This window comes from Lepidochelys kempii, chromosome 5 (assembly GCF_965140265.1).
Source record: "Lepidochelys kempii isolate rLepKem1 chromosome 5, rLepKem1.hap2, whole genome shotgun sequence".
Classification (NCBI taxonomy): Eukaryota; Metazoa; Chordata; order Testudines; family Cheloniidae; genus Lepidochelys; species Lepidochelys kempii.
In genome coordinates, this window is record NC_133260.1 from 46,732,129 (window position 1) to 46,755,777 (window position 23,649).

Consider the following 23,649-nt stretch of genomic DNA (forward strand, 5'->3'; position numbering starts at 1 on the left):
CACCCACAAGAGAAAGTCTATTTAAACCCCTAGGAGACCCCTCCATTTTGTCTTCAGCTGGCTCAAGAGGTAGCCTCTCCACCCCCAAAGGACACCTGAAGGAAACTGGAACAAAGGACAGTAACCACAGGGGGCGTGAGTGATTGCTGGACCCAGACTAGAAGGAGATTAGTCTGTAAAAGGAACCTTACTGGAACACCTCTGAGGGTGAGGTTTTATCTGTATTCAGCTTTCTTACTGTATAAGGCATAGACTTGCATGTTTTATTTTATTTTGCTTGGTAATTCACTTTGTTCTGTCCGTTATCACTTGGAACCACTTAAATCCCACTTTTTGTATTTAATAAAATCACTTTTTACTTATTAATTAACCCAGAGTATGTAGTAATACCTGGGGATGGGGGCAAACAGCTGTGCATATTTCTCTATCAGTGTTATAGAGGGCAAACAATTTATGAGTTTACCCTGTATAAGCTTTATTCAGGGTAAAACGGATTTATTTGGGGTTTGGACCCCATTGGGAGTTGGGCATCTGAGTGTTAGAGACAGGAACACTTCTTAAGCTGCTTTCAGTTAAGCCTGCAGTTTGTGGGAGGTGGTTCAGACCTGGATCTGTGTTTGTAGCTGGCAAGTGTGTCTGGCACAACCAGGCAGGGTTTTGGAGTCCCAAGCTGGCAGGGAAGGCAGGGACAGAAGTAGTCTTGGCAATCAGTTGGCAGCCCCAAGGGGGTTTCTGTGATCCAACCCATCACACTTGGACAAGACCAGTTCATGGATGAAAAACAGCTGGTTGAATCTGAACCTGAGCAAGACAGAACTGATGCTGGTGGGCAGAGGAAAGTACAGTAAAAAGCTGTTTTATCCGGCACTTCACTAACTGGAAAGCTCTATAAACTGGCATTTCTGATCTTCATTGAAATTCTGGTTTATAGTGTGGTTGGTGCAGGGCAGGCAGGGGGTTGGTGTGCGGGAGGGAGTGTGGAGTGCAGGCTCTGGGAGGGAGTTTGGGTGTGGGAGGGGGCTCGGGGCAGTGTGTTGGGACACGGGACGGGGCCTGGGGTGCCGGATCCGGGGGACACTCACCTTGAGTGGCTCCCCGCAAGCAGCAACCTGTCTTGGCTGCTCCGAGGTGCTGCCCCCATAGCTCCCATTGGCCACGGTTCCCAGCCAATGGGAGCTGTGGAACTAGTGGTCGGGGTGGGGGAAGCGTGTGGAGCTGCTCCCATGCCTCCACCTAGGAACACCGGGGACAGGTCACCGCTTGCAGGGAGTCGCCCAAGGTGAGTGTCCCCCAGATATTGCACCTCGCACTCCCTTCATTGCCCCAACCTGCTACTCCAAGCCCCCTCCCGCACCTAAACTCCCTCCCGGAGCCCAGGCCCACACCCAATCCCCAACCCCGCATGCAAGTTCCCTCCCTCTTAGTTAACTGGCATTTTTCATTTACCAGCACCCCCCATTCTTCCACATGCCGGATAAAACAGCTTTTACTGTATTTTGAAGTGTTTACAGCCACAGTGACATCTCTTTTGACTGAAGGTTCACACCCACAATTTGTCAATTCAGTCTGTAGTTTAGGAGTACTCTTGGATTCCTAACTGATGCTGAGTTCTCACATAGCAGCATCCACAAGTAATACTGTCTACCATCTCCAGTTGCCTAGAAGTCTCTGACCCATCCTGGTGGATAATGACCTGGCCTCAGTTTTTCAAGCCTTCATTACCTCTCAGCTAGACTACAGCAATATGATATACCTGGGCATGAAACTTTCAGCATTTAGGAAAGTCCAACTAGTACAGAATGCTGCAGCCTGTCTCCCCAGTAACACAGGCTACCACTAGAACATCAAATTTGTCTTCCACTCTGTACGCTGGCTTCCCATAGAATTTTGAATCAAATTCAAGGTCTTGGTCTTCATCTTAAAGGTGCTCCATGACCTGGGCCTAGGATATCTGAAGACTGTGCTTGACAGCTTTGCTCCTCTAGCACAATGGAACGCTCTAAAATAAGGGGAAAACTTATCTGTACAGGAAACAGAACTTTCTTAGGGGCTCGTCTGAAACTGTGGAATGAACTCCCACAGGAACTAAGGACCGTGACAAACCTCACTGCTTTCCACTTCAAGTGCCAGGCACATTTCTTTGACCTTGGCTCCTCTAATATAAATACATAGCAACATATATATTAAAAACAAATGAACTAACACCCTAGCAAAACAATACACTTCACTGCACACACTGCTCCCCCCGGAGAAAGGATGAGAGAACAAACACGGGACAGATGTTACTAACATTTCCTAATGCACAACCAGAAGGTGCTCTGATACTACAGTGAGAAGTGCAGCATAAGAACCTATGTAGAATAGAAAATTTAATCTCTTCCTGGGTAGGTGGATTAAGTAGAGATAATTATTTTCTTTTTACAGATGTGGGAGAGTTCTTTTTTTTTTTGTCAGTGTCATGTATTAATGTAGTTATTTTGAATAATTGATTTTTGTACATTTTTAGACTTGTTATTGTAATTGTACCTGGAGATTTATGACAAGTTCAAGATGACAAAAATGGAATACATAAAACAATAAAAAGGGGACCCTCTTGGGCAGACAACACTGGTTGTGCATACAGTGGAATCTGTGGAGAATTAAGAAATCTGTTGGCCAGACTGAGATGTAACCATTATCCTTCCCATTAAAATATCCTATTTGTGTGGCTGAACTGGTCTGTGTCCACCTTGATTTCTTTAACACGTAAAATGTTTTGGATTGTATTTGATACTAGCAGAGTGTGAAATTTTTGCAGACACTTTTCACCTCATATTTTTATTTAGAAATAAGGTAAAAGAACTGTCTGGATTAGGCACCGATTTTGAAACTCAAACGCAACAGATTAAACCTCAAAGGTATTTCTAGTTGCTGCTCCCCAAAAATTCCCCCTCAGCTCTTCGAAAATAAGCATGATTCCAAATGTTACTATGTACCTGCTTCAAACTGCTCACACACAATCTACAAGACAAAAGTTATTCGTAGAAATTATTTGGAGAATAATTTCAACTACATAAACGTGAAAAAATTATAATATGGTTACAGACAATTCACAAATTGAAAAAGCGGCATAATTTGTTCAATAATTGTCTCAGTTCTAATATTATATATACTCCTGTGTATACATATTAGGTCATGTCTACACTATAGCTATTACAGCGGCACAGCTGTCCTACTCCAGCTATGCTGCTGTAAGGTCTCCTGTGTAACCATTCTATGCCGGCAGGAGAGAACTCTCCTGCTGGCATAATTAAACCACCCTAACAAGCACCGGTAGCTCTGTCAGTGGGAGATTGTCTCCCGCCGAAATAGTGCTGTCCACACCACCACTTTTGTTGGTGAAACTTTCGTCGGTCAGGGATGTGTTTTTTCACAACCCAACCGACAAAAGTTTTACTGACAAAAGTGATAGTACTGTATAGACAAAGCCTTAGATATAGTTATGCATACATATGCATGTGTATGTTGTTTATATATGTTCATGTACATTTGTGTACCAATTAAACTCACCCATGTAAATTTCTAGATGCTGAAAGTAAACTAACCTGAGTTGAACTTTATTAATAGAATTGCAGATGACTGTATGAACAGCTTCAGATCATTAATGATTGTTTCATGGATAACATGGTGAGAAAATAAAAATGCCATGCTCATATTGTATAGAGCCTTAATATGATCCACTGTTGACTGACTGTGGTGGATGCTAATAAGTCATTAAATCAAAAATGTGCATCTAAATCAGGCAATGGAATACGTTCTGGTGGATTTCTGTCATCACGAGTACACTCATTACAAATATTGTAATTATGAATGAAAAGCCATTAGGGATACATACTGGAAGTTCAATTTAATATTCTCCTGCATTGGTGCTTCCTGGTGTTCATGAAGTGTACTACAAATTTGCTGTTTGAGATACAAAAACTGGTGGTAAGAAGCCTTTTAGAAAGGAAGCACAGAATTTCACAGCCCATTCAAAATTAGTGTAATGGAGAAAATGATCTGAGAGATTGGGCAACAGAGTGTGTATTCATTTAAGGAGAGAATTAAAAATGTGCCCAAAATTAGAATTTTGATTATGGATCTGGCAAAAGCCAAGTCAGGAAAGCTATAAGACAAAAGGCACTGTTATATCAGATCCAACATATTCAGGGTCTGACAAACAAGCTCTTAGCTCAATTTACATCCGCATTTAGGTGGGGGGAGGGGGCGAGAGGGAAGCATACCTCTCCTCTGTTAAAAGAAAGAAGACAGGTCCCCCTCCTCTCCCTGGCTTCGTTAACCAGAGCTCACCACCTCGTTGGCTAGTACAGTGAGAGCACTCCTTCCTGTTGCAATCTCTGGAGGGGATGCCAATATGGGTAAAATAGTTTAATTTCTATGTCTATCATACATCATCTGCTGAAATTGCCAATAGGGGCTGCAATTAGTGCCATCTGTGATATTTTTGTGAAATGCATGCCTCCCCAAGAGGAGCTGGACTGAGACTGCTCTTCCCTTGCCATTTCACAGAAGACACAAAGTAGTTTCTGGAGACTAGTAATGTGTGGGCATTACCAATCTACAATGTTTCCCGATTTTACAAGTTACACACAGCTAGAATATAAATATATATCATATTAATAATATGTATTATCCACACCATATTGCATTAAGCACCAATAACAATAAGTATAAATATTGTAACAGTGATATAGCCTAAACTAGCGTGTATCATAATCCTGTTCACTTACGTTAAATATTCCATAACACATTACATTTGCTGAAGTAAGCAATGGCACAAGAAGGCAGGAAATTTGTCAAAATCAAGACACATTTGCTTTATGTCTTAGTACAAGCTAGGGAAGTACCTTCACGGACCAGTACCTGGAATGCTAGTATCCAAAACAAACATAAGGAAGGAACAGAATAGAAAGTTAGGGAACTGTGGGAAACTGATGGGTTGGATTTTAGTGATGGGTAAAAAAATGTGTAACTTGTAAAATCATATAAATAATATCAACTGTAATATGTAACTTGGGGAGCATACCTTCTGCATAACACTGCAGCACGGGACTGCTCTTAGGACACTGGTATCGTACAGAACCTTTTTCCTGTACCATATTAATAAACCTGACTGACAATGAGTAGATTTCATAATGAAATAATGAACCAAAGTGTGGTCAAGCAATTGACTATATAATTTATTAACAAACCATGTGTATCAAGACACCTGTAGGGTCTGATCCTGTGCAAACACTCACATAATTTATGTAATTAGTTCCAATGATTATTTTGCAGGACTGACCCACTGAAATTGGAGCATCAGTTTGGAATAACAAGCCATTTTTCTTTAAATACTGAGTTCACATTATGGTTGAGGTCAATGGCTTAAGATTGGTAAAAACTCACCAAAGTTATGGAACTATACATAAAGTTGACACTCTACCAACTGGCACATACATAATTATGAGAATAAAATACAGTTATGTAACATTTAAAGATCAGGTGCCATCCTTCATTTTGAACTCCTTCAGGCTTCACCAATACTTGTTAATTTTATTTTTACAAGGCATAATGCCCCATTTCAGACCCAAATACGCTTTCCTCCAGTGCATAAATTGGTCACCATTAAAAGGTCAGCATTTGATTACCATACTTTAGTATCAGAGATACCACAGTTATTCCTACTCTGGGATATGGGAAATTCGTGGTACCTCAAATAACATAGTAAATGTTGACAAAGTTTGATTATGTAAGTCAGGGTCAGAAGGAACAGTGAGCAACTTCAGAGAGATCATAACAAGCTAGATGAATGGGCAACACCATGGCACATTAAATTCTATGTTGATAAATGCAAAGTATGCACATTGGAGGAAAAAAATTAAATTACTCATACCCCTTACAGGTGCCTAAATGAATGGTAAAATTCAAGAAGGGAATCTGTTATGTCACTGTAGACAGTTCAGTGAAAACCTGTGCTCAATGCACACCGCAGTCAAGATGTTAGGATACGTAAGGAAAGGGGTCCGGTGAAACTTTAAAGACTAACAGATTTATCTGGGCATATGCTTTTGTGGGTAAAAAAAACACTTCTTCAGATGCATGGAGTGAAAATTACAGATGCAGGCATTACATAATGACATGTGAAGAGACACTGGTTCTCCACTTGTGAGGTAACTCCCTTCTCTTCATGTGTCATAGTATAATGCCTGCATCTGTAATTTTCACTCCATGCATCTGAAGAAGTGGGTTTTTTACCCACGAAAGCTTATGGCCAAATAAATCTGTTACGTCTTTAAGGTGCCACTGGACTCCTTGCTGTTTTTGTGGATAGACTAACACGGCTACCGTGATACTTGACACCATACAATACACAAAATCCACCTTTACATAAATCAATGGTGTGGCCTCATTTGGAAGACTGGGTGCAGTATAATTCACACCGAGGATATTCCAGAAATAAAGGGGGGGGGGTTCAGAGAAGGTGATGAGAATGATCAAGGGCCCGAAAGAAGTCTTGTATGAAGAGATAGTGAAAAGATGTCGATTAGTTAGCTTGGAGAGGAGCCGAATAAGAGGGAACAATGGAGCAATGGGCTGATCAGTTGCTCGGCACTCTTAGCCCTTTGCCTGGCTCTGGAGCTAAGCACGGCAGACGCCACCGGAAGCCACGGAGCTTCGGCCGCGGTCCGATTTCGATTAATAAGGACTTTTCCCCAAGCTCGAGGGGGTGCCGCGGGGCGGCGCGCGGAAGCCACTTGTGCTCCTGGACGCTGCCAACCCCACGTACGGGAGGCAGCGAGGGACAACATCGAAGTGTCAGGGCGCTGTTCGGGCGAGCTGCCCCTCCCCAGGCGCTGATTTCACTCCGGCCCGATTGGACTCCCGATGCTGCGATGGCTGATGGGAGGCGGGCGGGAGCCGCAGGGACTCTCCGAGGTAAAGCAGCAGCCGCCCCGCCCCGCCCCTGCCCCTGCCCCTGCCCCGGGAGGAGGGACCAGAGCGTGCGCGTGAACTGAAGACGGGTGGGCTAGGGGGCGGGGCCAGGAGCAGGCAGGGCGGGGAGGGGGCGAAGGGCTGGAGGAGGGGCAGTTGGAAGGGAACTAGCCCTTAATGTTTTTCTCCACTCATGAAGGAGCCAAGTCTAAGAAACCCAGCAGAGCCCATGGGTATAGCCCCGTGGCTGTCAAACTTTCGTACTGGTGACCCCTTTCACGTAGCAAGCCTCTGAATGCAGCTCCCCCCCCATAAATTAAAAACACTTTCTAATATATGTTTAGCACCATTAAAATGTTGGAAGCAAAGCGGGGTTTGGGGTGGAGGCTGCCAGCTTGCAACCCCCTGAGGGGTCCTGCCCCCCAGTTGGAGAACCCCTGGTATAGCCAAACCTCACCGAGGCAGGTATCATAGAATCCTAGAATATCAGGGTTGGAAGGGACCTCAAGAGGTCATCTAGTCCAACCCCCTGCTCAAAGCAGGACCAAACCCAAGAAGCCCAGTAAAGCGCCTTAGACTGTCAAGAAAACAATCTACTGCTTATTTTTGGCATCTCAATGAGATTTTAGTGATGGAGCTTGGAAATGGCCTAGTACTTGCACAGAAAACCTTCAAAGGGCAGAGACTTGATTTTTAAAAAAATGAAAAATTGGGGATTGCAAAATGGCAGCTTAAGATGGTTTAGTATGGTGTATTGCTCCATGTCCCTCCACCCCAATCTGAGCCCTGATTGGATGTTATTCAGTGATTGTGTTGCAGTTTTAATACTAACCATGGCCATAAGGAAGGGTGAGACAGCGTCTCGAGTCTCAGGTCTGTAGAAATCTTAAATCTGTGGTCCAATGGATAGAGGACTGGATTGGGAGACCTGGGCTCTATTCCTGGTGCTGCCAAGTGACCTCGGGCAAGTCATGTGATTGGTCTGTGACAAAGATAGCTATCTAGCGAAGCTACACAGTCTGTCCAGTAGATGTTTTAGTGCTGCTGTAAAATAATAGGTCCTTTCTGAGTCTCAAAAGAACATTGAGACAGTCCTGAAGGTATGAAGATGTTGACATTTGCTCGTAAAATTAAGCTGTAACTGTGAGAGTACTCTGACACAGAGTTGCCACCGAGTTTCAAGGTATCTAGCAATGACACCTGATAAAACAAGAATTGTACACTACTGAGTTGTTCCAAAAATGGTGGAAGCTTGAAGCACAAGAATGGCCATACTGAAGCAAGCCAATGGCTCTCAGTAGCTTATACTAGGAAAAGTTAGAGAACTGCCATCAACATCGTGCATCTAGTAATGCAATAGTATGCTATGGAGGAAGTGTCTTGCTGACCCTGGCTGGTGATCAGCTTATTTCATGAGCATAAGTGATAGCCCTTGTAATTACCCCAGCTGGCATAACTGCAGATGCTATTCAATAGAAATTGAGCCTTTTTTGAATCTTACTAAACTATTGGCCTTAATGTCTTGCGATAAGGTCACAAGGGATAACCTGTATTGCATGTCTAAAAGCATTTCTTCTTGTTTGTTTTAAACTTGTCTGTCAATTTTTAAAATGAAACTATTGGTAAGAGGGGACATCATATAGAGTTGACAGACCTCAGAAAAAAGGCAGTTTAATGAGAAATTTAAAGGTGTAGTTTATTGGGGCAGGAAGAGGATTCCAGACACTTGGTAAAGCAACCCCCATCGTTTCATTTATTTATACCTGCTCCTGTATTTTCACTCCATGCATCTGATGAAGTGGGTTCTAGCCCACGAAAGCTTATGCCCAAATAAATTTGTTAGTCTCTAAGATGCCACAAGGACTCCTCGCTGTTGTTGCTGATACAGACTAACACGGCCACCACTCTGAAACCAGACCATAGCTGTTAACCAATTGCTTTCTTTAGTTATTCAAGATCATGTCTAAAACAATAAGGGACTGTTGCTTATTAGGTTTTTTTAAACCAGTTTAAATGTTGTACAGTAACTCAAAGTACATTCCATATTATAATCTACCTAATTTAAGTAAATAGGAGGGAATGCCTTGTTATAATTTCCATTAAGGGAACAGATAGTTATGTTAAATTCATGTTTGGGGATAAGTTTTATTTATATGAATGATCTATTTGTGAATGTATTTTATACACACACTATGGTAGATATGACTGAAAACAATTAAAAATGAATTATATACATACAAATTGAGGTATTCATGATTGATTTCTCTTGATGGATTTTTAGAAATCGTCCGTGCAGAGCTTAGGTGAAGAACAAATACAGAATCCCTATACTGAGCTCCTTGTACTGAAAGGTCATCATGATATAGTGAGATTTCTAGTACAAATAGATGATTGCAGGTAAGAGATTTTTTCAAATTATTGTATTACATCCAAAGGAATACATAAGTGGAAGTCCATGAAAATTAAGAAATATTTTGATGATTTTTCTGCCAGAAATTAAATATCAGGTAATTTAGATCTAAATTAATGCAAATATGTTCAGTAAAACATTACATTCAAAGCAAAAAGTCATTTCACTGAAATTTAAACATTCTCCTGCAACTTTTGCTTCTTGAGCATTCAGGTTTCTGGATCTGCTCCTATAATTGCCACACAGATTATGTGGCTTGACCAAGGTCAAAGAGGAACTATCTGTGCCTCAGGTTCCTGCAAAATGCGGCTAATGCTTCCTTATTTTAGAGGGTGTTATGTGATCTGTAAAGCACACATTATTGCTGCCCCTTTCTGTACCTTTTCCAATTCTCTAGTATCCTCTTTGTAATCAAATACTCCAAATGGTACACAGTACTTCAACATCTTTAAGATGTCCCACTGTCCATTCAAAATGGATTTATCTGAAAATGAATTATTTGCCTTTCCTTTGTTATCATACCCTCCCTGTCTCCTAGGCCCACAATCTCTTTCCTTCTCCAACTATATTGGTCTCTTTGGAAGTCTTCCATATTTCCTAATTTTAGTATTGCCTAAATCCATCTATTTCTCGCTGTACCCACTGTCGAAACTTAGGTTCATCGTTATTTAGTGTTGGTTACTGCAAGGATTACTTCCTTACTAGCTTCTCACTGTTTCACCCCATCAGTCTATTCAAAATGCTGCTGCCAAAATAGTCTTCCTCTCCCACTGCTCTGACCATTGTTATCTTTACCCAGCAAGCTGTCAGTGGTTTCCTTTTTCAGTACCTCATTCTAGCTCCACAAGGAGCTAGAAGCCCCTTTCAAAGTCCTACATAACCTCCTCATCCCTGGTCTCCTCTGATTTCTTCCTGCCTCTGTTCTCAACTCCCTCTGCATCTCCCAATCCTTTTTCCTCTTCTCATTCTCAGCTTCGTGCCTTCATTCATGTACTTCCCAATGCTTTCATTATCAGTCCAGTTCTAATTTACTTATAACCTCGTCTAACTGTTTGGGGTGAAGTCTAGGAAGAGAGTGTTGTCTCATGGTTAGACCAGTGGTTACAGACCAGAGAGGCATGCACACTGTCTTGGCATGGTCATTCTGAAGGCAGTGTGGGTGAGTGAAAGATTTAGCACTGACATTTTGGAGACCTGGCTTTTATTCCCACCTTTGCCTGAAGTGATCTTGTACCATCTCTCAGTTAAATTTGTGCAATAGGGGAAATAATACTTGACTGCCTTTTAGGGTAGAGCTTTGAAGCTTTGTTCAATAATAAGGGTTGCAAAGTGCCTAGAAATCTAAAATAGCAAGCAGCAGAGGTGAGATTTCAACTCCTGGCCTTCTCTAAGCTCAGTGCACTTTCAAGGGTACAGGCACTTTGTTGGGGGAAGACTCTCTCCCCCCTAGTGTCTGCTGATCAGGCAGCTGCATTCATCCAAATGTGGAATTCCCACGATCTCTTATGCTTGCCGAAGTTTCACAGAATTGACAATTTTGAAAATATTTACAAAAGGGACAAAATTCTTTAGGTCTGCAGGATACGTGTTTAAATTAAGCATGTGTTAGAACTATTATAGATAAGGAAATACATGCAGCTTATGATTGATTTTTCTAAGTAGCATTAAAATAGGCCACAAAGATTCAAATAAAACCGTAAGGTTCTTTTCTGGTGATTTGGGTAGTCATTACAGCAATTTCAGACTAGTTATTTTAATATTTCTTCACAGTACATATTTTCAGAATATGTACACTGAATAAATCTCATTAATCTTTGAAAATGTGGCTTTATAGTAGAAATGTTGGAGCATCCTGAAGCAGAGTAGAGGCATCTGCTGATGTTAACAAATCCTCTATTATTCAGGAGAGGACTGTCTTCATTGTACTGTATCAAACACATTGCGGTACTAAACAAATAATAATCAATGTAAAAAACAGATGGACTAGTAAGTTGGAGGACAGGATAAGTCAGATATGGATAAGAAATAAGTTACATTAGTATCTTATAGGTGTTTAATATTCTGAGTTTGAACTGTTCAGAATAGTTTGCGTCAATGGATAGTTATTTCATTTTTTTTATTTAGCATGAACATAGTAGTTGTTAAACAGCGGAAAATTTTTCACCTGCTTTCCCCCCTTCCCCCAATAAAATTAGTATTGCTATTCAGTTTCTGAAATGTTTTTATTTAGTTTTTGAAGCTATCCCATTGTGTTTTTTTGTTAACTGTTGTAAGCCAGGCTTCACGCTTCAGGTCTTTAGATAATATCATCTTATTGAGAATTTTGCAGAAGGATTTTCTTGTTTTCTCAGTGGCTCGGCTAAAACCAGTGAGTGGAAAATTTTCTCAGATTGGTTTTTGAAGATACTAAATAAATCCTGTATCAACCTAACAGACAGCTGCTTTTTTCTTTGTTTCTTTCTTATTTTTTGAACATGAAGTGAGGGTCATATTGATTGGAAGATCACTAAAGAAGGGTAAGCCTCAGCAAGAGTCTTCCAAAAAATGGACTGATAAAATTGCATGTAATACCCTAGCATTTGACATATTAAACTAAACTGAGTTCATAACACATTTTAAGAATAGCTTTCTTTGTTGCTCATTTGACCATTCCTTGCTCCTCCAGGAAGCAGACAAGGTTATAGAGGATGGTGATCATGACTGGAAAAGTATCAGGTGACCCATGAAACTCCAGCTTGGTGAACAAAATGTATACTGTAGAACCAGCCATCCTACAGATATCTTTATATTTAAAAATAAATCCTTAAAAAAACAACAACACTGTACATCTTATATTTGATGAATTACACATGCCTTCTCCTTCAAAGGTCAGGTTTCTTTTCAGATCTTTGCTCAAGTGTCAGTGTCCCATCATTTAATTGAAGGATAGGTTTCCACATTTAAAGTGTTCATGTCCAAAATGTGAGTGGCTGACTATTGTGTTTGGTTCTGGCCACCCCATCTCAAACAAGATATAGCAGAAATAGAAGGTACCCAAAAGTGGGAAACCAACATTAGTAGAGGCATGGAAAGACTTCCAAATGAGGGGAAATTGAAAAGATTGTCTGTTCACTTAAGATAGGAGATGAAGAGGGGACTTGATAGAGGTATATCAAATGATGGTAAGGAGAAGCTACATTAGGTCTACTTACTGACTGTCTAATACAAGAGCAAGAAAATGTTTAAGTTTGAAAGGCAACATAGACTTACCTTGTGGCAGGATGTCATAATGGCTAAAAATGGATTAGGATTAAATAAAGATGGTAGTTTTATGGATAATTAGAACATTCATATTATTGGGTAAAAGTTTAGAAGGGATAGAACTCCTCCATATTTAAAATATAAATCAACCACTAGTATCTAAAATTAGAAAGAAACTTCCTCTATAGGCAGATTATTCCCTATTTGTCCATTATGGAGTTCCTTGTACTTTCCTCTGAAAATGGCCTGTACCAGATACAGGACACAAGAGTAGATGGTGAATTTTCTTGTGAAATTTGCAGGTGAGTCTACAGTCTGTACTCAGTCTAATTTAAAAAAAAAAATAATGGAGTGCATATTGAAAGCCCCAAAATTTATAGCACTGGAGTTTTATCAGCACAATAGTTACAACACGTAAAGCACCAGTGCCGTATTTCCTAATGGTTAAGGAAGGAAGTAGAGTGGGCATGGGGCTCTCAACAGCAGGAAGCCATGGTTCAATTAAAATAAGCTTTAGCTCAAACTCCAGCCTTTGCATATCCCCTGGTGGGACACCTGTTTGTGCTGCAACTGGCAACTACTGGGAGGGGGATGGGAGCTGTACTAAGTCAGAACCATGATACAGGGCTCTGCCCTGTGGCATATGCCTCCTAATCTTCCAGTGAGGTAAAGAGGGAATTCACCCCCTGTGAAAAGGTGGTTTCGGCACTAGTTTGGGCTTTGCAGCATTGGGAATATCTGGTGCCTACTACTTTCGGATAAAATACATACTCACTAGCAAAATTAACAACAGTCATGTGTCCAGCCCTAGCAAGTCCTAAGCAAAATTAGTGCTGATGAATTTGCTGAGCCCCAAGTGGGGACTCAAAGCAAAAAGTTCAAAAGCCCCTTCCCCCCAAAAAAACCCTCATCAAACCCAATACATCTAGATAAAAAAAATAAGTTTAGCTTAAATATCCAGTGGTACCTCCTACTATATAGGGAGGGGAAGTTTGTATTGCTTTGTGTTTTAAATAATTAGCCACGTAAGTGCTAAATTTTTTTGGAAACAGTGTTCTCCTGTATACTGCTTTTTGTTGGTTTGGATTGCAGACCTGCTCCTTTGGTGGTGTAAATCTGAAACCTGTTGTGTTCAAGGCATGGGGAAACGTCCCATAAACAACAATAAAATGTAAAGTAAACAATACCCTTGACATCACTACTGATCCCAACGTCCCAGAAAAACAGATCACTCTTTTAGGCCTTTTGGACGAATATGACCCCACTTCAGTAAAATTTAAAAGGCTTGAACTTAAAGTAAATCTGAGATGGATATGAGCAAGAACTGGCGGTGTTATGGTTTGGGTTGCAAATAGTCTATGCTGGTGACTAAGGAATCCTTACCACTTCAATGGCAATACCACCATCCTCATGTATACACAAGGGAATAGTGGGGGGGAGTGGATTTGTTCATGGGGGGAAATTGGAAACTACCGAGGTGCATACGGTTCTCGCTGGGTGGGAACTGACAGGCTGTTATGTAATTGTAGTAAGCCCAAATGTGTTCATTTATGGACTGATGTGCCCAAGTGGGCAGCACCAGGGGAAAAGCAAATAAATTTTAAGCTAAAAGAATTCCTTACACCCCAAACAGTGGGCAAAAAAGTCTGGGGGAGGCAAGGTTACAAACAGTAGCACCGGAAGGGGACTGGGAGATTTTGCCCTGCACTTCAAAGGCATTCAAAAAATTTAGGAAAAATACAATATTTAATAATTTAATAATTAAATGCCTTAATAAAATGGTTAATATACAGCCCAATATAACAAAAATGGCTTCTTCAAAACCCCCATAAAATAAATGGCCTAAAAGTATGCATTTTAAAGCCCTCCTTTACCAATTTAGTCAGGACATATATAATTCAAACCAATATTAAAAAAAGGAATTGGTAATTAAACTGAACCACACCCTAAAAAGTAATTATAAATCTCACATTAGCAGACATTTTGGTCCTAAAACCCCACTGCAAAAAGTTTGTTCAGTCATTATAAGGGGATTATTCCTCTGATAATTACAACCAGGATACAAATCAGGGTCCTCCTCTGACACATTCCCTCCCCCAAGCTACGGCTTCCTTTAATCACAGCCTCTATTACCTTCTGCTCTCCCAACATGGCTCTGAGAGCACAACTTTGTCTCTTACTTTCCCTGTGATCTGCCTGGGTCTTATCCTGGGATTCCTTCAGTAAGGCTCTAACTTTGCTTCTATTAGTTTGCTTTTGCAACTCAGATACTTCCTGTTCCAACTTCTTTCTCTTGGTCACATACTTGCTTGTGCAGTGTCACTGTTTGTGTTGTCTGAATCAGGGTGGTAGCCCAAAGGGTGTCTGATTCTGCATTTAGGCTATTTCCCTTTCTTGTGTGTGGACTCTGTACTTCTCTAAGTCCTTTATTCTTGCCTTTAACTGATCTATTTTATTTATTATTGAAACCATTTGCTTAGAGCTGCAGGAATGCCCCAGCGTGAGTGAAGGTTCCAGGGTCCATTACCATATTTTTGTACAAAATTTGTCAAAAGCTGTTATCTAACTTTTTTTAAAATTTTTTGGGTTTTTTTTTACATTTTCTTACTTGACCAGGCTACCAGCCTGAACCCCAGAAATGGAATGTATCCGTAAATCAACTTGCGGATTACAATATGGAAATTTACAGGTTGCAACCCTGCTCTACTGTCTCCTCCCTATTGCACAACAAACTGTACTGACTGTCCCCTCCTTTCCACCACTGTTACCCAGGGTTTTCTGAATCCAAAACAGTGGTAACTTAACTTATTCCTGACACTGCTAAGTTAATGGGGACACAGCTCTTCCTTTTGATAAAGGATTGATACAAACCAGAGTGCTTTTACCTAAAACTACTTTATTAGGTTTTAAGCACCCACATATATGCACTATAGCAATAAGTTCAGAGCACCCCAAGCATAGTTAACCATCTCAGACTTTGGGTTTGAGTGATTACCAGCCAGGCTTCCAGGCGGCCTTCTTCCATACAGCTGTTCAGGCAAGGAGGTGACACCTCTTTGCCTGAAGAAAAGCTCCCTCAGACTGCTCAGTGGTGTTTATTTTTACATAATTTTTATAGCTACATTTTATAAAAGAATTTATAATAAGCCTTACTAGGTTACCAATTTTTTAAGTTTTAACAAATTGGTTATTTTTTATTAGCAAAGGATTTTTAATATTTTTAGTCATGATAAAAAACTTGTTAGCAACCTTGGTTCTAAATACCCCTATTTTTTATGGTTTGTTAATTTTTTAAATTTTGATTAGCTAAGCTGCAACTGCAGCAATTTGGCCTTGCCTATGAAAGCCCTGACCATTATTCCTAGCTATGTGGTGTTCTGCTTTTAACAAATGGTGGCTAAATGCACCCAAAATGACTGTGGTTTTAGTATGATCAAGTTCTGGGGTTATAATTCCTTTCCCCCCTTCTCCATCTCTCACCACTATCACCTTTTAGGTTTTTTTACTCTTTTTGAGAGGACTTCAAGTTCTAGTGTAAAAACACTACACAAACATTTGTTCAAGGACACATTTGTTGCTTAGTTGTGTTTAATCCTGGGCTGTGGCCTAGAACAACTAAAAGTTAAAATGTAGCTGTATCCCCAGTCAAGAGTCAGATGCAGATGTCTTCAGATCATATCATTTCAGTTTTCAGTTGCCGGAGAATGGCCACTTTCCTTAAACAGGGTGCATCGATACTAGGAAAACTCACTCTCTAGCAATAGTGCAGCTCCCTGACAGTAAACTACTAGTGTAGACAGGGCTTAGGCATGTTTACTGAGGTGCTCTCTCGGTAAGGAAACAGGTCAAATTAATTTGGATTTAGGTAAAACAGAACCAAAACTCAGTTGCTTTTTCCTAGTGTAGATGCAGGATACGACCTTTAGCTGGGTTTCAGCAGGTGTTATGCATAGCAGCATACATACAATCCCCTTGTGAGTTCTTTTGTAAAGTCAGTTTAAAAAAAGAAGTTGTAATATTCCTGTATGCCTGGCCTGACTTTAATCCTCATACTGTGTAACTTGTTATGTAGTGCTCTCTAAATTACTTGGCTAGATAAGAAGGCTAATAGACTAGGATTTGGCTTTATTGGATATGACCTCCCCCCTCTCCTCCACCATCCCCAATATAAACCTAAGCAGTAAGAAGACTGGATTCTGTAGTACAGGCTACTATTGGGAATAGTGACAAAATGCTTAGAACACATTAAATAATATTCTCAACAATGAGAATATTAAAGCATGTAATGTGAGAAAGTTTTCACTTTTGTTTATTAAGCAAGTAAATGATTTTGGTTTCTATGCAGTATTTGGAGCTTAAAAGGTACCTTTTTATGCATCAGATTACGAGTAAAACTGAAGTGTGATTTCTTTCCTTATAAATGAAATAATTTGCTCTGTTTAAGTAGTGATTATTGGTGCATAGCATCATACTGGAACTCTATTTATCATTTTCTTTACCGGTTTTGTTTTCTTTGTTCTTTATCAGATTTGCATCTGCAGGAGATGATGGAATTGTATTTCTGTGGAATGCTCAGGTTAGTTTAGTTTTTGAATGGGGTTTGTTCTGTAATAAGGATGTGGACAGGAGTGGGAATGTGGGGAGCTGATTTTGCTCTTGAACTGATCTAAATCAAAAATCAGTCCATTGAGGTTTAGTTGAGCTGTGTCTAGCATAATGTAAAATTAGTGCAAGGGCAGAATCAGTCCAAGAGACAGTCCAAGCACAGTACAAATAAGTTGAGTTTTATAGACATGTCTGATAGAACAAAAATAAAAACCAATTCAAGGATGTTTCAGCTTCAGGGAAGTAGGATGTGAAACTGAGTGTCTGAAAAGAGAATTAAAAATGTGTGTGAAAATATTCAGTGCAAGATGAAGTATTGGAAGCACAAGTTAAAATGTTTTCAGTAGCTGCTAAGATGTTGATTGCTGAACCTCTCAATATCAGACAACATGGTGAGGCCCCAGTTCTGCAAAGACTTATGCACAGTGTTTAATTTGTAATGAAGGAGGTACTGGGCTCAAGCAATTTTTTTTTAAATTTTCATAACTGACACTGCCAGCCCAGAGGTGCCAGGTTATTATGAACTACCAAGCCTAGCTGTGCCAGGGCTCAGTCCTGGAAGTCTTGGCACAAGTTAAGCACTACTTATGCATGAGTGTAACTTTTTGCAGTCTGCCTACTCCCATTAATTAAAATGGGGCTACTCATAGTGTAAAGTTAAGCACATGTGCAAATCTTTGCAGCCTAATACAAGAACTGACTTCAGTGTCACTTCCATGGAGTTAATAAGAAGGAAAGAGCTCTTAGTTGCTTGCCATGATACTGGTCTCACTCCAGCTTTTAAAAGTATTTTGTTGAACGTAACACTTGTCACAGGAATATTGCATTTTAGAGGTGATACTTCCAATAATAAACATGCTGTTTTCTCCCTATACAATCTTATAAAAAAAAAGAGAAGGTAAGTATCTTGTAGGTTACCTGTTAGAATTGTTTTAGAGGAGGATGCCTTGTAAGTAATTTAGATATTTACTAGGCTGAAAGGCAGATCAGTGAATGGTCTAAAGTCTGAATGTTAAGCTTCAAGTGAGGCAGAGAGAAATCTCGGAGACTAAACTTTTTATGAAGACCTTTTGAAAAAAGTTATACATAACATTTACAATAGTGTAACTTAAAATAGGAACAGGGGAACTTGTAACTTTCCTTCCTTCTTTTCTGAAGAGTTTCAGTTAAGCATAATATTTCTTATGGAAGACATTTCATAACCCTCTAATATGAAACAGAAAATTGTGTGTGAGAGAATCAGTATTCGAGAAATGTATGTGAAAATGCACACAAATCATTTACGGATGTAAAAATTTGTGGGTGGCCAACCGTAGAGTTCTATTTTTCGACTTCTACACACTTACATGCTTGAAATGACTTGTATTTAATAAAAAAACAAAATATGATATTGTTAGTCCACAAGTGTACAATTTCAACTGTCTGCATCCCTAATTAACTTTCATGCTAGGTAGTAAAGCTAAAACGGTCTCATGTTATGGGTGTAGACAATAGATACAATACTGAGTTTCATACAGTAAATGTTAAGTCAGATACTCTTATTGATAAAGGTAGTTTCAAGTAAGTCAAATGGTTTTATTTTTTAAAATAACCCTTCAGATTTTGTTTTGCCAGCAAATGAGAAATAAAGTGATGTCAATAGAGTATAAATGAAGTAAATTGGCTAATATTTAAGCTAAAAATGAAACCATTAAAATACATAAGTTAAATTCTGAAATATTCATCTAAAAAACTGGTGTTAAGTGGTTTCCAGTTATTGAATGTATAGATCTTTCATAGTATCCCCGTATATTCATAGTAAGAGGTTTATTTAGGTATAATAAATCTTGGTAACATTTTCAATAGCACCTAAATGACAGACTCCTAAAGTCCCCATTTTCAGAAGTCACTTAGGCACCTAGGTCTCACTGGAATTGAGTGGATTTTGAAAATGTTACCCTTAATGTGCTGTATTTTTTTTTCCAGACTGGAGAAAAGTTATTTGAGCTACATGGACACACGCACAAAATTACAGCTATTGCAGCATTTCCTTCATCTGGTGCTTATGAAGAAAAAAATCATTTGCTCTTAACAGCATCTGCTGATAGGACAGTTATTGTATCCTTAAATCTTAGGAAGATTCAACTGATTTAAAGGGAACAATGAGCCAGGCAGCAGAGTGGGTGGCAATTGTTTATATTTGAGTAGGACCCAAAGGCCTTTGTCAAGGCTGGGGCTTGGTTGTGCTAGCCTCTGTTCAAATACACAGTAGACATGGTCCCTATCACAAAAACAATGCATATGTAACAAACAAGTGTTTGAAATGACACTAAGTGTCCAAATTTTGAAGATGTTAGTATTTAGAAAACCCATGTGTCTCTACATTTTTATTTCTCAAACTCTGTCATCTAATTATAAACTAAACATAGAAACGTTATGACCTTTTGTGTTTCCTTAATAAATGAATTCAGGAATGGGATTGCAATAGTGGCAGGCAAGTTCAGAAAGTGTCATGCTTCCATTCCACTGTAAAGGTAAAGAAAAGTCCAAGTGTGTGTGTATAAATAAAAAATACGTATAAATATATATAAATAAATAAAAATACACCTGTAGTGAAAGCTAGTGTGAGATATGTGAAGACAGAATATTTTAAAATGAATAACCTACCTTTTAGTTAGCTAAGACCACTTACTTCAAAGGTAGAGAAGTGACTGAGATCTAGGTACTGACAAAGGTTTTAATAAAAGGAAGTAACTGGGAGCAACCATTTTATTTATTCCATTATAAAAGATTGTCACTTTTTTGGGGACTCTCTAACACCATTGGTTGCACCAGATCTTTCAAATGGGACAGGGATAAAGCTTTGGGGCTGTTCAAGTTTGGTTCAGTTATAAACGGTTTACAATTGCCATTTCCCTTTTCCGACTTGTGTTCCTCAGGAAAATTGTGTACATGTTCAGTTGTTTGGCATGCAGTCCTTATGCTAGACACAGCTCAGCTAAACTTCAGTGGGCTGGTTCTTGATTTAGATCAGTTCAAGAGCAAAATCAGCTCCCCACATTCCCACTCCTATCCACATCCATATTCCAGAACATGCCCCATTCAAAAACTAAACTAACCTGAGCATTCCACACAAATACAATTCAATCATCTCCTGCAGATGGAAATCTGGTAAAGAACAAAGAAAACAAAACTTATAAAGAAAATGATATAGATTTCTGGTAAGATGCTATGCACCAATAATCACCACTTATAAATGAAATAATTTGCTCTGTTTAAGGAGAGAAATCACACCTCGGTTTTACTAGTAATCATAAGCTCTGAATACTGCATAGAAATCAAAATAATTGACTTTCTTAATAAACAAAAGTGAAAACTCTCTCACATTACATGCTTTAAGAGATTCCTGAGGTAGAGTGTAAAGGTCACTTTGTCCCCAGGAGATTATGCTCCACAGCCACCAGGAGTGGATACTTCCAGTGCTCCATGATGACTTTGAGATCCAAATGAGGTGCTTCAGCCAACCATGCAATTATAGATGTATTGTAGTTGGGTAGCCAGGGAGGGGAAGAGCCAAAAATGACAGCCCTAGAAAATCTTCCCAGCCATATGGAGTGGCAAGCTGCATTATTAGTTATATTGAGGGCCCTACCAAATTCATAGCCGTGAAACATGTGCCGTGAACTGTGAAGTCTGATCTTCCCTATGAAAGCTGGCTATTGTAGGGGAGGGGCCTCCTACCATGGCCTGGGTTCTAGCTGCTAGTCCCAGCTCAGGCTGGGGAGGGACGGTACTGCCTCTTCCCGTGTAGGAGCTGCTCCCAGAGCTGGGTCAGACCCACCTCCAAGAACCTCCCCGGCCTCAGGAAGCTCCATTGGTGCTGGCTGGGAGCTCAGCTCTGAAGGTTGTGCAGAAGTGAGGGTGGCTGTCAGCCCCAACCTGAGTGGAGGTTGCCAGAAAAAAACTTATGTACGGGAATCCACCCCCCATATCCTGTAACCCTCACTCTGTGGTGCTGGCTTTAGAGTTTGGTGCCCGGCCAGCAGCTGCTGCTCTCTGGCTTCCCAGCTCTGAAGGCAGCACCCATGCCAGCAGCAGCACAGAAGTAAGGGTGGCAATCCCATGACCCCCCTACAATTGCCTTGTAAACCCCTGGCCCAAAAACCCCCTTTTGGGTCAGGAGCCTCAGGGCTACAACCCTATGAAATTTCAGATGTAAACATCTGAAACTGTGAAATTGACTTCAGTGGGGCCAGGATTTCACCCTTGGTCTGGCTTTCAGTACCTTCAGTGAGACCTTTGGATGATGAACCCCTCTGAAATCAGGCCCCTACAGTCTTGTTAGTAAAAATAGTGATGTTTCACAAGTGATTTCTGTGTTCTGAAGGAAAGAGAGTTTAATGTATTTCATAGTACCTGCAGTTTTACCTAGCTAAAGCTGAATCATTTCACTGCAAAATTCCCCAAAGAACTTTTGTAAGGGCCATATATCTGATTTTGTTCTGCAGTGTTTGACAGTTCTTCAAAGACTGGATGTATGGTTATCTGGAGGGAGTGATCTATGTGTTTGGAACAGAAAATTAGATCTCTTGTGTAAGACCAGTCATCTCACCGATGCAGGTAAAAAATGGAAATGGCTCATTATAGCAGATAAAGTGTAAGTAAAATGGGTTTGTATAATAGTGCAAGATGAAACCTGGCAAATTCTCTTTAATTCTAAAGATAACATTATATATTAAAGCTGCCCTCAGTCTAGTTTTAAAAATGTCAACTTAATCATTTCAGAATTAAGGATACTTATAACCTGTGCTATAAGCATTTTAGAATGTCAAGTTTCAATAATTGTACATTAACTTTGACTTGCTGGACTAGATCCTCAACTGGTGACTTATACATTTCCCTTGCAGAGGGCCAGATCCAAAGCCTAGTGATTTATACCTCTGTGAGGGAACTAGACTTTTTGTAAGTACATAGGTTCAAGGGTTTTAATTACAAGATTCAATCTTTTATATAAACAAAAGGAAATCTTTGAATAGGATTAGTAAATATAATCAGATATGAACTTAGAAACTCATACTGCTCTGAACTATTAGTAAATCAATGCATTAAAATACAGTATCATCTAAATATGTTTGTAAAAGCTTAAAAAAATGCAGCAATGTTCTTAAGGCATCTAGTATACTGGAATTTTTCAGTACATAGCTGGAGCCAAAATAGCTACATATACCTGTCATAAAATAGGAGACCAGAGATATTTTAGCCCTATATACACAGGAGAATTACACAGATACACAATTTAAACCTCCTACCTCCAAGTTTTGAGGCAAGCCACTCATTTCAGACCTAGTATTACTTCCAGCCCTCACAATCTGCTTGTATTTTACTATTTATTCCTGGAGTGTAGATGTTGGAGAACTTTGTGCAAGTTAAAGATAGTTGTACAGCATTTCAAACAGTTTGCTCTGAACCTCATTGTGTGTCTTTCACTCAGCATAAAGCTAGTTGTTCTTATTTATATTGCACTAGCACCTAAGAGAACTCCCTTCAGACTAGGAACTCATTGTCCTAGCTATAATTCAAATGGATAAAACGACGTAGAACCTACCCCAAAAAAGCTTGTGTGAAATCCTGGCCCCATTAAAGTCAGCGATTTCACCCGTACAGTCTTGGAGGACAAGAAGGATATGTGGCAAAGGGGATGCAATTAACTATGCACAATTTTAATGTGTATTACATACATTTCTTATGAAAAAAATAAAGTATATAAAAATGTATGCCTGTACCCAGTTGCCCCTTGACCTCTTATGTAGATGGCACAAAAGAAGTGCTGTTTGTGGAGGGGTTTGGAGGAGGAGGAAGCAGTGGCCTGAGAGATCAGTTTAGGATGGGCATTCACACATAAGTGGCAGCATGGAAGAAGATGAGAAGCAGTGGGAGATAAGCTGTCAAGGCTGGAATCAGTGGCAGACCATAGCAGAGGTCTGAAAGTGGGGGCAAAGATTTTGAACTTGATGTGGTGGGACAGAGGAAGCCAGGGAAGGGATTCAGAGAGGGAGAGCTATGGCCAGGAAGATGATCATAGCAGGTGTGGGGGAATGGGGAAATACAGAAGCCAGATAGGAAGCAGTGGTAGTAATTGATAGGAGGAGGAGGACTTATATACAGGTTTTAGATAGAAACTGAATATCTGATTTTAGAAATACTGTGAAGGAAGAAATGCAATATTTGGACACAGCCTCGGAGCTGTGAACCAAGGGAAAGCAAGGCTTAGACAGTGACTCCCAGGTTATGGACCTGAGTGGGAAGATGGTGATTTTGTTCATGGGGACAGAAAAAGCAGGGAGTGGGAAGGGTTTGGGAGGAAGGATTAGATGTAATGTTAAATTTAAGTTCATAGTAAGATATCCAAGAGAACATGTCTGAGGGACAGGCTAAGATGTGAGGGAGGGAGGTAGAGAGAC

At 40.0% G+C, this 23,649-nt stretch overlaps 1 protein-coding gene across 2 annotated transcripts in view; it reads left to right on the forward strand.

The window, feature by feature from the left end:
• The first annotated feature begins 6,695 nt into the window (after positions 1-6,695).
• WDR41 (WD repeat domain 41) overlaps positions 6,696-23,649 on the forward strand; it is a 40,562-nt gene continuing 23,608 nt past the window's right edge. The window contains exons 1-6 of one of the 2 annotated variants that reach the window (XM_073344181.1): positions 6,696-6,957; positions 9,236-9,351; positions 17,132-17,180; positions 19,175-19,306; positions 19,660-19,722; positions 21,697-21,808. In XM_073344181.1, coding sequence (XP_073200282.1) covers positions 6,907-6,957; positions 9,236-9,351; positions 17,132-17,180; positions 19,175-19,306; positions 19,660-19,722; positions 21,697-21,808 — 523 coding nt within the window. In that variant the 5' untranslated portion in view covers positions 6,696-6,906. The remainder of the gene's footprint in view (positions 6,958-9,235; positions 9,352-17,131; positions 17,181-19,174; positions 19,307-19,659; positions 19,723-21,696; positions 21,809-23,649) is intronic. The other variant, XM_073344180.1, reaches the window with a different exon arrangement.